This window comes from Rhinichthys klamathensis, unplaced genomic scaffold (genome assembly GCF_029890125.1).
Source record: "Rhinichthys klamathensis goyatoka isolate OS25496 unplaced genomic scaffold, OSU_Roscu_1.1 h1tg000095l_1, whole genome shotgun sequence".
Taxonomy (NCBI): domain Eukaryota; kingdom Metazoa; phylum Chordata; class Actinopteri; order Cypriniformes; family Leuciscidae; genus Rhinichthys; species Rhinichthys klamathensis.
In genome coordinates, this window is record NW_026606634.1 from 819755 (window position 1) to 836320 (window position 16566).

The 16566-nt window shown below is 44.3% G+C and overlaps 1 protein-coding gene across 1 annotated transcript; it reads right to left on the reverse strand.

The window, feature by feature from the left end:
- Positions 1-13286: 13286 nt before the first annotated feature.
- On the reverse strand, positions 13287-15211 carry igfbp6a (insulin-like growth factor binding protein 6a). The gene is made up of 4 exons (XM_056252415.1): positions 14576-15211; positions 14226-14260; positions 13976-14095; positions 13287-13494 (listed from the first exon to the last, which is right to left on the reverse strand). The coding sequence occupies exons 1-4, from the start codon at positions 14910-14912 to the stop codon at positions 13381-13383; spliced, it is 606 nt and encodes a 201-aa protein (XP_056108390.1). The 5' UTR covers positions 14913-15211; the 3' UTR covers positions 13287-13380.
- Positions 15212-16566: the final 1355 nt, after the last annotated feature.

Consider the following 16566-nt stretch of genomic DNA (forward strand, 5'->3'; position numbering starts at 1 on the left):
AGCAACTCGATGGCAAAGAGCTCCCAACACCGGACCCTGGGTTAAGAACCAGTGTTTCCTCCATATAACCAAGGCACGAAGGCACCGCCGCGTGATCTTGATCATACGAAGAGGGTTTCCCCTCGGGGAGAACCCTCTGGTCCTGAGCCACCACTGCAAAGGTCTCATGTACAGCAGGCCAAAAGGTATCCCGTTGGACGCTACTGCCACAAGACCCAACAGTCTCTCGAACTGTTTTACAGTGCGTGACTGGCCTAGCCTCAGCTCTTTTGTGGCTGTTACAGCACACGAACGGGCGACAGAGTGGCCCGCATCGTCACTGAATCCCATACCACACCAAGGAAAGTGGTTCTCTGTACTGGAGAAAGCACACTCTTCTTGGCATTGAGCCTCAACCCCAACATCTGCATATGAGCGAGAACGACACCTCGGTGCCGAACCGCTAACTGTTCTGATTCCGCTAGAATCAGCCAGTCATCTATGCAATTCAGAATGCATATACACTGCAACATGGCAGGGCCAGAGCTGCGTCTACACACTTCGTGAATGTGCGGGGTGATAGAGCTAGACCGAAAGGAAGTGCCTGATACTGGTGTTCTTTGCCCCAAAGAAAACCTCAGGAACCTCCTGTGCTGAGGGAGGATGGAGATATGGAAGTATACGTCTTTTAGATCTATCGTGACAAACCAGTCCTCGGATCTGATTTGAGTCACGATCTGTTTGAGTGTCAGCATCTTGGACTTGAGTTCCAGCACCAAACACTCCAACAGACGAAGATCTAGTAAGTGACGCAGCTCTCCATCCTTTTTTGGAGAAATGAGATAACGACTGTAAAGACCCGACGCAATGTCGGGTGAGTACACCTGCTCTATAGCTTTTTTTTGCTAACAGGGCCTTTACCTCTTGCTCCATTACCAGAGCCTGCTCGGAATGCACTAACGTGAGCAACACCCCGTTGTAGCCTGGAGGACGAGAACCAAATCTGCCTCTTACTACTAACTGCAGGACCCATAGAGATATATTTGGCAGTAGCTAATGCGCTGCCAGAAAATCTACCAAGGGAACCAGCCCCTCGAGGCTGGCCTCTGATGTAATAAAGACAGCCAGCTCGGGGACCTGAAGCATACTGGCAGGAACCACCCGAACTGACTGTTTTCGAACCCCCCTCAGAGGGCGCGAGTCCGACACAACGTCGAGTTGACGCTGCGCCAGAAGCTCGCTTGGAGACCGCTGCGCCCCGAGCACCAAGGGTGGCGGGTTGGCAGAACGATCCCCTGAGGGCACCGAGATGGAAAGGGCACCGTATAATGAGGTGTACACCATTCCACCCCGATTGGGGCTGCCCTCACCGGTCTGACGCCGGTGGCGCCAGACCTTTTCCTTCGAGCCGAAGCTTTCTCAGCATGAAGAACGGTCCTCGGATCCGGCTTCTGCTTTGAAGGCTTTGGCTGCTGTGTTGTGTATGAGAAACTAGACGGCTCGAGCTGCTCACGCCCAGCAGCCCCAGGGGGTTGGACATAGCGAGGGAGAGATTATATTGTATCTTTCTCCATGATTCCCATCAAATTGAGCCAGAGGTGTCTCTCAGTGACCACAAGGGCTGCCATCCCTGAGAGATAAATCTGTGGCCCGACGAAGTTCTCAAACCCCATCGGGCCAAACTCCCTCACTTCTGTCCAAATACCACAGCAGGTCAGCCTGATATGCTTGTAGCACTGCTATAGTGTGCAAGCAGGCTCCTGCTAGACCCACTGCCGTAAATGCTTTTCCCACTAGATTAAAAATAGTTTTCTTTAATGGTTTAGTGAGAGAAGCCGACACCTTCAGGGTCGATACTGAACCGGGAGACAGATAGCTCGCAAGCGTCTGTTCTAACCGGGGTATTGCCCCATAGCCATACTCTCTTAATCCCCTAATATCTGAATATACATGAATGTGGGAGCTAAAAAACAAGAAGAGTAAGGCTTTTTCCATGATCTAGACAGCTCGCTGTACAGATCGGGAAAAATGGAAGGCCCCATGATGGAGGTGAACAAATAGAGGGAAGGAAACTCGTTTTATTTTTTAGAACGAGTGCCCCCTTATTTCTGCTGGCCATTAAATATTTAATTTATCTACAGCCTTACTAAACACCTCCACCAGCTTATTTTTATATATATATATGTTTTATATATAATATATAAACTATCATATATATATATATATAGGCTTATATATTTCTCATACGCTGGGGAAAGAGATGGCAAATCCACTTCCCCCATGATTGTGTACACTTTCAATGCCCAGCACATCTACCTCCTCGGAGGTAGAGCACTGAAGCATTGATTTCTCTCCCCGGGCAGAAGAGACCGCAGCGCGGGCTTCCGAGACCGGAGAGAGAGCACTGGATCCCTCATGGAAAGGGAGGAGATAAGATCCGCGGACCCGTCTCCAACCCCGTAAAGAGATCCTATTCGCGATCCACAGGAATGCATTCTCCGCGCTGCCTTGGCAGACGCGGGTCCTGAACCCTGAGGATCGCGAGCCTGGCCACTTTCCTCGAAAAGTGACAGGCGGGAGTGGAGCATGCGAAGCGAAAGCTTCTCACAATGTTGCAATCAGCCCCCTCGGAGGCTGATACCGCATGCTCCACTCCCAAACAAACTACACAAAGCTCGTGTGTGTCCCCACCCGTTAAATAACGCGGGCAGGGAGAAGCACAGAGTTTGTAAAGTTGTTTCGCCATAACTCTTCCCAATAATATCGAACAGACAACAATAAATAGACAGAGACAGAGTAACACAGATCGCTTGCTGAGACAGAAGCTAATGCCGCGTTTCACCGGATGTGCTCTTATGCCTTCCTGGTCATGACGTCAGCCGCCCATGACGCTCATTCTTTCCATTGGACTAGTTGACATTGATGCTCAGACGCATTCACGCTGGGGGCGTTCCCAAAGCGTCGATGACGCATCGCGAGTTCCCTCGAAAGGGAACCGAGGTAACGTTAGGTAACCGATTTGTTCTCTTACGAGAGGTTCTCTCGTATTGCGTAAGCTAGCGTGCTAAGCATCCACTATGAGTGGGAATAAATCTATGTACCTGTGACAAAGGACAGCAGAACGGGCCGGAGATTGTGTAGTACATAAGCACATGATAGAGAGGGACAGAGCGAAACCGGTCTGAGTGAATAACTCCCTATAGTGCAGCTCAACCAGAAGAGCTGTAACCTACTAGACTGCTAGTAGTTTAGCCTGCAAGGCGGGAACTTCCAGATTGTAAAATCTGACAAAGGTCGAGGGGGAAGCCCATCCCGCTGCCACACAAATGTCATGAATGGAAATTCCGCTGGACCATGCCCACGATGAGGCCATGCCTCTAGTGGAATGAGCCCTGATGCCCAGAGGGCATGGCAGGTCTTTTGATGCGTATGCGGCTGCAATGGCATCAACTATCCATCTGGATAGAGTCTGTTTCGAGGCGGCCAAGCGGGAAAGGGGACCGGCTTGGTAATGGCGGGGTACACTGCTGTAGTAGCCGCGTGAGCGGGGACTAACAGAGGGCGAAACTTTGACGGCGGTCCGGCCGCGGCGGGAGAGCGCCGTCTTTTCCTCAGCTGTGCTAGGCAGACTTCGAGTGATCAGGTTTCAGCGTGATCCTGGGCCGAGGCCCCCGGGGAGGCGGCGGTCTATGGCGGCTGTCAGAGCGAGAACGAGGGTGGCCGCCCTGGCGTCGCTGAGAAGTCTCACTGTGCTGAGCTGGGCGCTGGGGCGGGGCTCGTGCAGGAAGCTGGTCACGTGAGCGGCCTGCAGAGGAGCTAGCGCGACGAGGCAGAAAAAGATTCATGGCCTGGGAGGCTTTCTGCACTTCGGAGAAACGGTCAACGATACCCGTGACAGCAGATCCGAAGAGGCCAGATGGAGAGAGCGGGGCGTTGAGAAAGGCGGCGCGCTCAGAATCTCCCATGTCGGCGAGTGTGAGCCACAAATGTCTTTCAGACACACAAACAGCAGATTTTGTAGCGCGAAGGGCAATGTCCGTGGCGCTCCTCAAATCCGCGACTGAGGGGGGATTTTTTCCGCTCTCGTCCCATTCACGAAGTAAATCGCCCTGTAGAATCTGAAGGACGGACATGGAGTGGAGTGCAGAGGCTGCTTGGCCGGCGGCTGAGTAAGCGCGGGCGTGAAAGCTCGAAGTCGCTCTGCAGGCTTTAGAGGGAAGCATAGGTGATGAGCGCCATCTCGTGGAGGGCACATAAATGTGCGGCGACCAGGTCCTCTACAGGGGGAATGGAGAGATAGCCCTTTTCTGCGGCTCCGTCCACAACGCGAAGCGGGGCGGAAGAGTCAGAGTGAGTTCTGGCAGAGAGCGGGGCATTCCAGGACTTCGTGAGTTCCGCGTGCAGTTCAGGCAGGAAGGGCGCGGCCCGTTTAGTGACGGGAGTCGAGCGCTGGCGGAAGTAGCTGCCGTCCATACGGTTGATGGTCTGCTCGGGGGGAGGGGACCAATCGAGCCCGAGGCGTTCGACGGCCTGTGAGAGGAGGCGCACTAATTCCTTCTCGATTCCAGCGCGGGTCCCAGAGGATTCTCGGGCCGAGAAGGCGTGAGAACCGGACCATTCCTCACTGTCTGAAGCGAGAAGCGAACAGGTTACCTTGATGTCCGCGGCGTCATCGGAGGCGACAGAGCGGCCACTCGGCGGCAACTGTACGTCCGGAAGCGGCGGAGAAGGAGAGCGGGAGGCGACAGGCTCCGGTGGGATGAACGCTTCCAGCTGGGGTTCCGGCGGCCTCTGAGAGCGGCGTTTCTTCTTCCGCGGCGAAGTCAGAGGCGGCGCGGAAGCAACTTTAGTGGCCTGAAGTCGAGCCCGCAGGGTCGACAACGGCATCTCCTCGCAGAGAACGCAGCCGCCATCGGCGAGGGCGAGCTCGGCGTGCTCTAATCCGAGGCAGAGAGCGCAGATGACGTGGCGGTCTCCAGTCTCGAGGGGAGTGCGGCAAGAACCGCAGCAAGATTTACGAGACATCTTTACAAAGACGCTCGGCTCTTTCAGATAAAATCCAATACAGGAAGCTTTTTCGTAAAAAGGATACAAATCCGTCGGATGGCGCTAGCTCGCAGGACGGCTGAAGGTGGCGAAGACGGCCGGAGAGTGCCTTTTCGACGACGGCGGCTTCTCTCAGGATCAGCAGATGCGTGTAGCCTCGCTGAAGAGATGAAAATCAGAGTTTACAGCCTGGGAGGCGAAATTATACTCTCTGACCACGCCCGTTTCGGCGGGCTCTGACGCAATGAGAGCATGTCAGACTCTCATTGGCCGAGAGTTCATTTGCGTCTCCTCATAGGCTTAAGCAGTTCTCTGTGAGCGAACCAATGAGCTGCTAGCTAGCCCGCTCATGGTCTGCTGCAGCTGAACTGCGTTGACAATGGATACAAAATTATAGGATAATTTTTTGGCTTCAATTTCTCAGAAAAGATGAATCTTTCCCGTAGCGTAAGCTAGCTTACGCAATACGAGAGAACCTCTCGTAAGAGAACTCCTACAAATGCTTATGCAATAAAGTTATAAAAAAAACCCGCAAAAATAACCCTCTCTACGCTTTATTTAGTTCGGAAATCATTGGATTCTTTTGTTGGTTTGTTTATTTCATGTTTTCTTTATTAAAATCTCATCATTCACTCTGCGCTTGAATCCTCTCTTCCATTTTCCACAACCCACCGTGACATTTACGTGAGTGGACTGTGTATATGGGTATAGTGAGTCAGCGCAGTCAGCGGGCGAAAGGTGGTGACTTAAGGGGGCGCCACGATTTCTTCCAGAATGTGATTTTAAGGAGGTCCACTGCAAAAACCTGCTCTGGGACCCCGTTTACGGCCCTGTGCTAAGTATACATGAGTAAACTATGTCCTTTGCAAATCCTGGTGCTGTGTCTAGCCATTTTTTCCTCTGCCAGCATAAACTCAAGAAGCGGCTGTACGCCAGACATCAGGAAAGGTGTGTTTCCCAAAATTATCGTTAGCCAACTATGGCCGCAAGTTCTGTCGTTATCAACACAGTTCAACGACTCTGTGTTTCCCAAAACCATAGTTCTAACAAACATTCGCAAACAGCATCCCAAAGTTGTGTGTTTGGAACGACAGCTCTCGACCCGTGGTTTGAAAAAAGCAGTTTCTTGTTTTCATGACATCTGGACTCAATAAATCCTTATCTTGAGCCAAATAAGTAAGCTGACATTCAGTACAATCTATGTCTTTTATTTAGAATACATACAAATATCATTTACATCAAGAGATTTAAAGCAACACTATGTAGTTTTTCAACCTTCATAATATATTTCCAAAACCCTTGTGATGGTACATGGAATAGGTTGAATGACACGTCTGCCATAGCCTGACGGGGTCTGTATTGCTTTTACTGGCATAACTTCGGGGTTCGGGTAGTACCCCGAGCACAAAAAGAACTACAGAATTCGACTGCTTTACGGCATACCTCACTTCCCCCACCACCCCCCACTTTCTCAAATTCGGACGTGAGAGGCCAACTATCGTTTGTTTGCCGGATGTTGTTGTCATGATTCATCATCATCATCATCATGGCCGAAGCAGCAACTAAACCAAAGAAGGCGAAGGTTTTGTCGGAGGAGACTAGAAAAAGAAAAAGGGAGAGTGATAGAATCAAAGGCCGGATGAGGATCAATATTGGTCCAGCGTTCGGTCGTTTTTTTTTTTTTTTCAAATTTGCAGATTCATCTATGGTAGCTTGATATTATAATATTGACGATATATGGCTATAACCTACCTCACAAACATTGAATTGAATTAGCATATCTATTCTGTAAAACATTCGCCAATAGGCTACTATAATGACACTGGCTTGTAAATGTGAGCTACACGATCTTTTGGCGTTTGAAAAAAATAAAACCCATGAAATTATATTCATATGACATGTTGAAATATATGCCACTGTACCTGGGATGAAGACATTTCACACGCAACGCAGGCAGTCTGCCCAAGACGCGAGAACTCCTTCTGCAGAGTACGGGGGTTTCGGCTTGTGAACAAATGCACGTGTAACCATGACAGATTTTACGACAGTAGTAGAAGACAATACTGTTTCCCAACTGTAGGGGGACCCCGAGAGCAAAAGTTACATGGTGTAACTTTAAAACGCCCTTTTTGAAGAGTGCGCATGTGCGTTATCTGCTCTAGTACGTAAGAACAGCTATGATTGAATCTGGAAATAAAGCAAAATGAGAAATATTCCTCAGATGCCATGTCTGTAATTTATAGCAAAACATCTAGCATTAGATTCATTAAAAGAAGCGATTACTCCACCATGTGTGTGACATCATTAACCAACGTGGTTGAACGACCGATTTGCAAAAATACGGCTTGGGGAAACAGTCGTGACAAGTTGATTTCTTCAACGATGCATCGTACTATAGTTAAAGGGATACTTCACCTCTGGAAAGATGAATGTGTATTTAAAATGGGTCATTTATGTAGAAGAAATGTGAAATTATTTTTGAATTTGGAGCTTTTGAATTTGGAGCTTTCTAGACTGAGAAAAGACAGAAAATGTATTTTTGGCTTATGTGGATGAAAGACAACAACTCCCAGAAAGCACTTGCTTCGCTGCCCGGAGTGGTAACAGGCTACTAGTGAGTCTCCGTGATGAGTCACCCCGGGATTTCGAGATCGCCCAAAATGTCCGGGATTCGGCTTTTGCGTTCTACAGTCGTCATTCATTATGTTTACTGTGGCGAGCAGGATGAGGCCGGTGGCGGGATTACCGATGAGCGGCCGACACCTGTGAGACGCACCGGTCTCGTATCTCTCACGGAGGAGCGGGAATTTTCATAGCAATGTTAAAACGCACATCAACCGATCACTTAGTTTAGGGTTCATGTAAACACTACATTCAGATTCACCAATCGGAATAAATTCAGTTAGATTGAAACAAAGGGTGTGCATGTAAACAATGAATGGCGACTGCAGAAAGCAAAAGCTGAATCCCGGACATTTTGTACGATCTCGACATGTCCGGGAAAAAGAGGATGTATGGTAACCCCTACTACTCCGCTTTCTCCTACTAAGTTACTCAGCTTTCTCCACAGAACAAGAGCCTGCTAGCTTAGCTTCCAAAAAAGATGTCTGACACTATGTGTGCATTCTGTGAGTGAGATCCCAGCCTCTATGGGCGGGTTGAGAACATGCGGGACAGACCCTACTACTGACTGTAGTCTTTAGCCTCTGGCCAAAAAATCCTCCGATGACGCAAAATGACGATTTTTTCCAGACAAAAAATACATAAATCTCTCGTCTCAGGGGGATATGAGGGTGGAAAGCACGGTAATTTGAAAATACTACAGGTTTTTTACTAATACAAAACTTAATGCTAAATCCTGAAGTATCCCTTTAACAGAGAGTTTTGCCATTGAACGGAAAACACACCCCAGGTTGATGTGGAGGCTCATCGCCACACATTTGAGGTATTAGCTGAACAGAAGGTTTGGGAAGAGGATAAGCGGGCATGAGTATTAGTGCCCTTCCTATCGAGGAAGCCACGACGGGCCTACTATTTGTGGCAAGCAGGACGAGGCCAAGAGCCATGGGAACTAGCGAGGAAGTCTCGAGTCTCACGGAAGCAGATCCGATGAATAAAAGGAGGAGTGACGACAGTGCAAGACGAGAGAGGACCAGGCCTGGACTTTTACGTTATGTTATGTGTGTGTGGCAGTCATCCGTGAGGGGCTGCTGCTTTACATTCGTTTTGTATTTGTTTATTTAATTTAATTTAATCGAAGATAACGTCAGTAGACTATGGAGTGCCGCAAGGATCGGTGTTAGGCCCTCTGCTATTCTCAATATATATGCTGCCACTTGGTAATATTATTAGAAAACATGGAATTAATTTCCACTGCTATGCTGATGACACTCAATTATATATTTCATCACGGCCAGATGAAAACACTAACTTATCTAAATTGACAGAATGTCTTAAAGATATAAAATGCTGGATGACGTGTAATTTCCTGCTATTAAATCCAGATAAAACGGAGGTATTACTTATTGGTCCAAAAAACTACCCACAAAATCTCTTACAATACAACTTTAATTTAGAAGGATGTCCTGTTACCTTATCCACTACAGTAAAAGACCTGGGTGTTATACTAGACCGCAACTTGTCTTTCGAAAATCATATTTCATTTGTTACAAGAACTGCCTTTTTCCACCTTAGAAACATTGCTAAATTACGTAACATGCTATCTGTTTCTGATGCAGAAAAGTTAGTTCATGCATTCATGACCTCGAGACTAGATTACTGTAATGCTTTATTAGCTGGTTGTCCTGCATCCTCAATAAACAAGCTACAGTTAGTCCAAAATGCAGCTGCTAGAGTTCTTACTAGGTCAAGAAAATATGATCATATAACACCAATTTTATCATCTCTACACTGGTTACCTATTAAGTTCCGTTTCAATTACAAAGTACTACTACTGACCTATAAAGCCCTAAATGGCTTAGCTCCTGTGTATTTAATGGACCTTCTATCGCCCTACAATCCATCGCGTTCTTTAAGATCACTAAATTCGAGGCTTCTGGTCATTCCTAGGATATCTAAGTCGACTAAAGGAGGGAGGGCGTTCTCACATTTAGCTCCTAAACTCTGGAATAGCCTTCCTGATACTGTTCGTTGCTCAGACTCGCTCTCCCAGTTCAAAACTAGATTAAAGACGCATCTCTTCAGCCAAGCATTCACATAATGCTTACCTTTTGTACTACTGTTGAATCAGATCAAATGCATTAATATTATGAACAGCAGCTACGCTAATTATTTCCCATCTGCTTTTCTGCTGTTATCTTGGGACGCTAGTCCCGAGGTAAATAGCGTTCGTCAGCTCCAGTTTGTATCCAGCCTCTCACGGAGACTTCAGATGCCCCAACACCTGCGATGAGACGACTCAACGCCGGCGATATGTTATGCCCTAAATTAATACATGATGATTGACTAACTATATTCTTCTATGTACATTTCTGAAATGCACTTTCTGTAAAGCTGCTTTGAAACAATATGTATTGTGAAAAGCGCTATACAAATGAATTTGAATTGAATTGAATTGAATATTTTATGATTAAAGTTGTGTGAAACGTTCGTCGGTTCCCGCCTCCTCCTTCCCTGAACAACTAACAACTAACCTTGCTATACACTTTTATCACTTTCACTAGTGTACGCCACAGCAATTCTTCGAGTGGACATACAGTATGAGTTTCAAACTCCTGTTCAAGTAAAGGCAGACTACCTCACTCCTTTAGTGCCGCTCTGGCCAACCCAGTCACTTACCTTTTACAATTACCTGAATAATGCCGTATCAATCCTACCATCCATGTTTGCAAGGGATAGGGTCCAAAGGAAAGATCTTTGAGGACTAATTATAAGAGCACTATTACCACACACTCATTGCCTAGACAAGTTTGGGACGTCCAAGTATTTCTTACCTCCAGTTGTCATCTCCGTTGAGCCTTGTCTTCTTCCAGCCATCTTATTCCTGTAATCACCCTGCATTGTTTCCCTGTGTCTTCTGCGACTTTACTCAGTTAAGTTTACTTACCTGTTTACGTACCTGTTCCTAAATAAAGTCTTTCTGTTGGTATCATCACCATCTTTCCCAGCAAGCATTAGCCGTCATTTCACCATCTCAGTTAACTAGACCTGGGCCCGTATTCATAAAGATTCTAAGAATCCTCTCAGAAAACTCTTAATTTAGCTTAAAACTTTTACGTAGGAGTCTTAGCTTAAGAGCGATTGGCTTAGAATGATAAAAATTGTTCCACTCTTTCCAATTACACTGATTGCTGGCATGTCTATTTAAGTGGTGGTTTGAATGTTGGTTTGAATGTAACAAACATGGAATCAAAACCAAGAAGGATGCGAAAGCCCGACTGGACAGAGGAACGGTGTTTACTGTTAGCCCAGTTAGTGGATGAACACAAGGCCATCCGTAAAGGAAAATTCGGGCCGGGTGTCGATCTATAGCGTCTTATTAACTCACTGTCATCCATTGTCTGCAACACATTTCATCTCCCTCTTCGTCTTTCTGTCATTTTCTCCTCTGCTAAAGAAACTCTTAAGCCTCTTAAAAGTCCTCGTCCGTACTCCTAACAATTTTTACCTTAAGACCTATTTAAGGGTTAAGATACTCTCTGAATTACTTTTTTCTTTACTAGGATATTTTCTTTCATTTCAAGAGTAAACGCCCAAATTTATAAGAATTTTCCTAGAATTTTGTCTCTTTGCATTAAGATTCTTTATGAATACAGGCCCTGATATAGTCCGGCTATGAGTAACCCACTTCTAGCCAAAATAACATTGAATTTGGTTACATGTCATTTTTGCCCAAATAACTTGCGAGATGTATGATATTCCATCATGTAAGCAAAGTCAACAGTGATTACAAGGTGTTTGGTTTCATTTATTTGACATGTTATCTAGGCTATTCTTGGGCTATGGTTAGAAGTCTATTAAATTTTCACTGACAGCTCAAATTTTGCCTTGTTTTAGCCTAGACGTCTGAGCTGTGTTGACTGCTATTAGACTTCTTTTAAATGGAAAATTGCTTGTGTGTCAGTCTCCTAACAGCTACAGTAGCAGAAGTCCTCAAAGCTTAGCTTTTGCCAAACTGTGGCCTTATCCTTTCCTTTATCAAAAATCCATCTGCATTAAATCGATTCACTTTCATCAATACAGCTTAAAACAATGATCAACTGAATCTGGGGAAGGCTAGAAAAACTGAAGGGTTATTTGAAAATTACAGGAAGGTGTGTTTAAGCAGAGTCTACAAGAAATTGGAGACCCCTGGCTCAAGGATAACTCTTTGAATGAGTGAAACGTAACTGGGGTACGTTTCACTCATTCACAGAGTTATCTTTGAGCCAGGGGTCTCCAATTTCTTGTAGACTCTGCTTAATGCAGAGTCCCCATCCAACCTGACAGAGCTTGAGATGATCTGCAGAGAAGGAAGGCAGAAAATCCTCAAATCCAGGTCTGTTGCATCATACACAAAAGATTTAAGGTTGTAATCTCTGCCAAATTTGCTTCAACTAAGTACTGTTGAATAGTTACGTCAATATTTGTCGATATTTTTTCTTTTTTCTTTATAGTAGACTAAGTTTGCAAATATTGTGTCGATTTTGTATAATATAGTGAGTGAAGGTTTATATTTTTTTGTTCCAGCCATTGCTGGTGATATGGTCAGAAAATCACCAAGCTTCATTTGGAGGTTTTTATGAGTTTTATTGTTGCCCTGACCTGAACCTTGGGGTGAGAGCCAGTATGGATGAAAGGGAGTTTGTTCAGAATAACCTTTGGACCAATGAAAAACCCACTCCACCCCTGGTCTATACTGGGGTGTTAAAGTCAGTGTTTACATGTTCATTTACTGTACAAGTAAGGTGATGTGCAGTGGAAGCTATAGCGAATTCATGAGCGGGCAATAATGAGGGCGAGAGTAAGGAGAAAGAGAGCACATTTTTATTATTATTTACAACACAGTCGCTCCAGTTTTGCTTGTATCTGTTACCCAAAATAACACCTCACAGTCCTATCTTCAATATTCACAGAAGAACTACCGATATGTTACATATTTGGAGTGATTCCCAGCAGCGCAGAACAGTGATGAATGAGGGATGTAAAACTCAGCATAAATTTCAACACGACTGTTACGAAAAAACGCATATAAGAAAAGTTTGACCACATTTGCTTGCAGTCTAAAGGTAGTGTTCATTTTGTCTTGCATGTTAATCATGTCATGTTCTGAGCTGCATTGTGTTCAACATTTTGTTGATTAAAATAAAGTGTTACAATATCTTGAGCAACATTTATATACATTCTTTTAAAATCACACACACAGAGTTTACTTTGTTTCATATATATATATAGTTATGTCAAAAGAAAGGACAGTTAATATATATTAATATATAAGAAGTTAATATATAGGCAACATAAATATATTAAGTAATTTGAAAAAATACATTTTCACTGTAATTTGTTCTTACTGCATAGCTCTTATTCAATCTAGACATACAGCACATTAATGGGAGATGGCATTCACTTGGAGTATATCATCTTTATATCTTTCCATCAAGCATTTAATACGATTAAAAGGATTTTTAACAAACAAAATAATTAATATAAATGAAAACAAAGGTTTTTAACTGTTCAGATTGTTATGCATCAAAATGAATGCCACATAATGCTGCAAACATATTTGTCACAACCAGAGGGAGATGAAGGATTGTAAAGGATTGTGGTCATAGAGTTCTCAGTGTATGTCATCTCTTTCGCTGGCTCGCTCTCAGTCCTTTCTAAACACATTTCAGGTCCAGATTTATGTCATAATTCTCAGACACTGTTACATGAGATAGTTCCATCATTTCTTTTACGGGATGACATCTTTGATCCTTTGTCATCAACACACCAGCACTGGCCTCTTTGCATTCCCCTTGATGAGCGACACTGATTCAAGAAGAGCAAACTATATTATTGTTCATAGAGAACAGATTGCATTCTTACAATCATGGCAATGGGGCAAAACATACAGACAAATGGATTAATTGAAACGGTTTTAAGTAACAATTCAGATTGGACAGTGCAAACATGTTCAATTTGTTGCGTTTAAAACTCAAGTGAGGTGCAGCACGTTTATTCCTCTGCTTTAACTAACACAGTCTCATCCCAAGACGTCATCTGTCTGACGCTTTTGACCATACGTCAACATCCGACGTTTTAGGGTACCCTTAACGTCAGTTAGATGACGATCCTAGGGCGTCATCTAACTGACGCTTTACCTTTAGCGTCAGTTAGATGACGCGGGTAGGTTTAGGTCTGGGGTAGGTTTAGGATTAGATAGCGTCATCTAACTGACGTTAAAGGGTACCCTAAAACGTAGGATGTTGGCGTATGCATTGCTAAAACACCTTCTTTCTTCTCTACACACCTGTTTCCTCCTGAAGGAGCCTTGTCTGTCACAGTTGGGGATGTAGATGTCCTGAATTGAATGAATGATCGTGAGCTCAATACTTTGGAGGACTGTGTTTAACAGTTTACGACAAGGACCCTATAGAATGAAACAACAACGAAAACAGGATTAATGCAAAAGTTTTAATTTATGACTCAAAGTCAGACAGTATGAACAGTATAGTAATATTTATGCAGAACAAAATTTCTGCCATTAGCAGATATGTTACCTTTTCATTGTTATCAGTGGTTGATGGTTGGTAGTCTGTAACATAAAACTTATAGCACTTACTTAAGATGCTCAAAAGTACCTTGTACTGTATTCTTACCATTTTAGGAAACAAAGTACAGATAAGCCTTTTACATTAAGTTTGCTGGTTTCTTTTCCCTCTTCAACACATGCAAAAATAATTATATAACTTATTAATCATTGTTACACATTTTCATATGAACAACTCAAAATTGAACGTGAATTGCATATCTACATGCTCAACTTTTAGGTTTAGTTTTATAGGTTAGCCAGTTTCAAACCAGACAAAATCCATGTGAGATTAGATGCCATGAGACAAGACCATCTTACCTGTAGGTGGAGGAATGTCAGTAATGGTGCTTTTGATGTGTTTGCAGACCCCTCGTCCCTGAAGCAGTGCCTGAAGGGGGCTTTGCTCCCCGGGAAGAGGGATACACCGAAGACCCTGAGCACACGGTAGGGTGTAAACCCCACAGGGTTCATCTAATGCCAACATGGATGTGATCTCCTCCCCGGATAAACGTTCAGCTCGGTGGCCCTTGAGGTCCCCTGAGGGCCCATTGCACAATGAGCAGATCTTCCTCAAGCCTAATACAAGGGAGTTGGAGCCAGATAAGCTGAGTTGAATGGTAACCAAAATGGTTAGTAAATAAGGAAAAGAAACCATCTTCGTCCAGGACAGAAAAGCTTGTTTTCAGTGAATAATCTTCTCTCTTCCAGGTCTCTCTGACATTCAATGGAAGTAGAAGTGTGGATGAATAAGAGAAATCAGGTGTCTAAAGACAATAATTAGATCAAATTGCCCAGAAATGCAACATGGGCTGCTTTTAAAGAGCTGAGATGCTGTAGGGGTGGGAGACTGAGAGATGCTGGGCGTTTAATAAGAGGTGGAGTTAATGTATAACTCTATTCCTCCCCATTTCTGCCACAGCTACATTTCAAATGATGTACAAATTCAGCTGGTTTAAGTTCATGAATTACGTGAAGATGCAATATTTTGTTTCCACTGATGCACATAAAGAATGATAGGTGTTTCTCCAGGTATTATTAAACTGAAATGAGTCCATCTTCCCAAAGCATTTGGCATATAGAGATGAAACTTAGACATTGATATTGTTACCATGCGTTTCCCAAAATGATTCTTCTTTTATATTAGTTAATTAATTGATGATGAACCAGACAATAAATTTGATTGCCACTCTGGTACTTTTTACTTTAGTTACAACATCTAAGTCTTTTTGCCTTTTGGCTTCTTTGTCTGTGTTTCTCCTTTCCTGGATTTTCGGACTTAAGTGCCACTTCCCTTAGGATGTTGTGATGGCGTATTTTATTAGTTGATTTGGCAGCAGGACAAAAATGTCCTACACCCACAGCAACACCCACATGTTGCCAAGACTTGGGCTACTATAACAAATTGCTCTATGTTGCAGTGTATCACTTTTTTCCAGTTGTCTCCATCTCCTTTCCTCCCAAATCACACACACACACACACACACACACACACACACACACACACACACACACACACACACACACACACACACACACACACACACACACACACACACACACACACACACACACACACACACACACACACACACACACACACACAAACACAAATTAGCACAATCCTTTTTCATGAAGTCATGGATGATCGCTTAATGACTTTAAGCCTGTTTTTCAAGAACTTCACCCTTGATCTGTCATTGCACTGATTTCCCCATCCAAATGATGTCATAATTAATCGCCTCAAGTAGGAAAATGAGCACCACATCACAGGTGTTTCTGAGTGACATGGGGAAAAATGAACAAGGGCTTTCCCCTCTAACCAGAATTTTTTTAAACGTTTTACTGATATCCAAGGAAACATTCTGTGTATGCGCTTTGTCAGACAATATCTTCTTAAAAAACGCATGGAAGGGTTTACATGTTGTTGACAACCAGCTTCATTCCTACAGGTGTGCAAGTCACGAAAGGAGAGTGACCCCACATCTGTACAGCTGTGCAGTACTTCTCACTAAAGTGCAGGGGAAATAAAAAACTTCCAGGGCTGCCTCGCTGGTCTTTGACTTTCTACACATGTTCATTTAATCATTTAGCAGACGCTTTTATCCAAAGCGACTTACAAATGAGGAGAGCAATAGAAGCAGTTAAACTAACAATAGGACAACATTACGTAAGTGCTGTGACCCTGCCCAGTTTGGTCTAACGCAGTATACGTAATTATCTTTTCTTAATAGATATAGAGTAGAAGAGAAGTGAAAGGAAAGTGTTAGTATTAATGGATCAGGTGTTGCCGAAAAAGATGCGACTTCAGC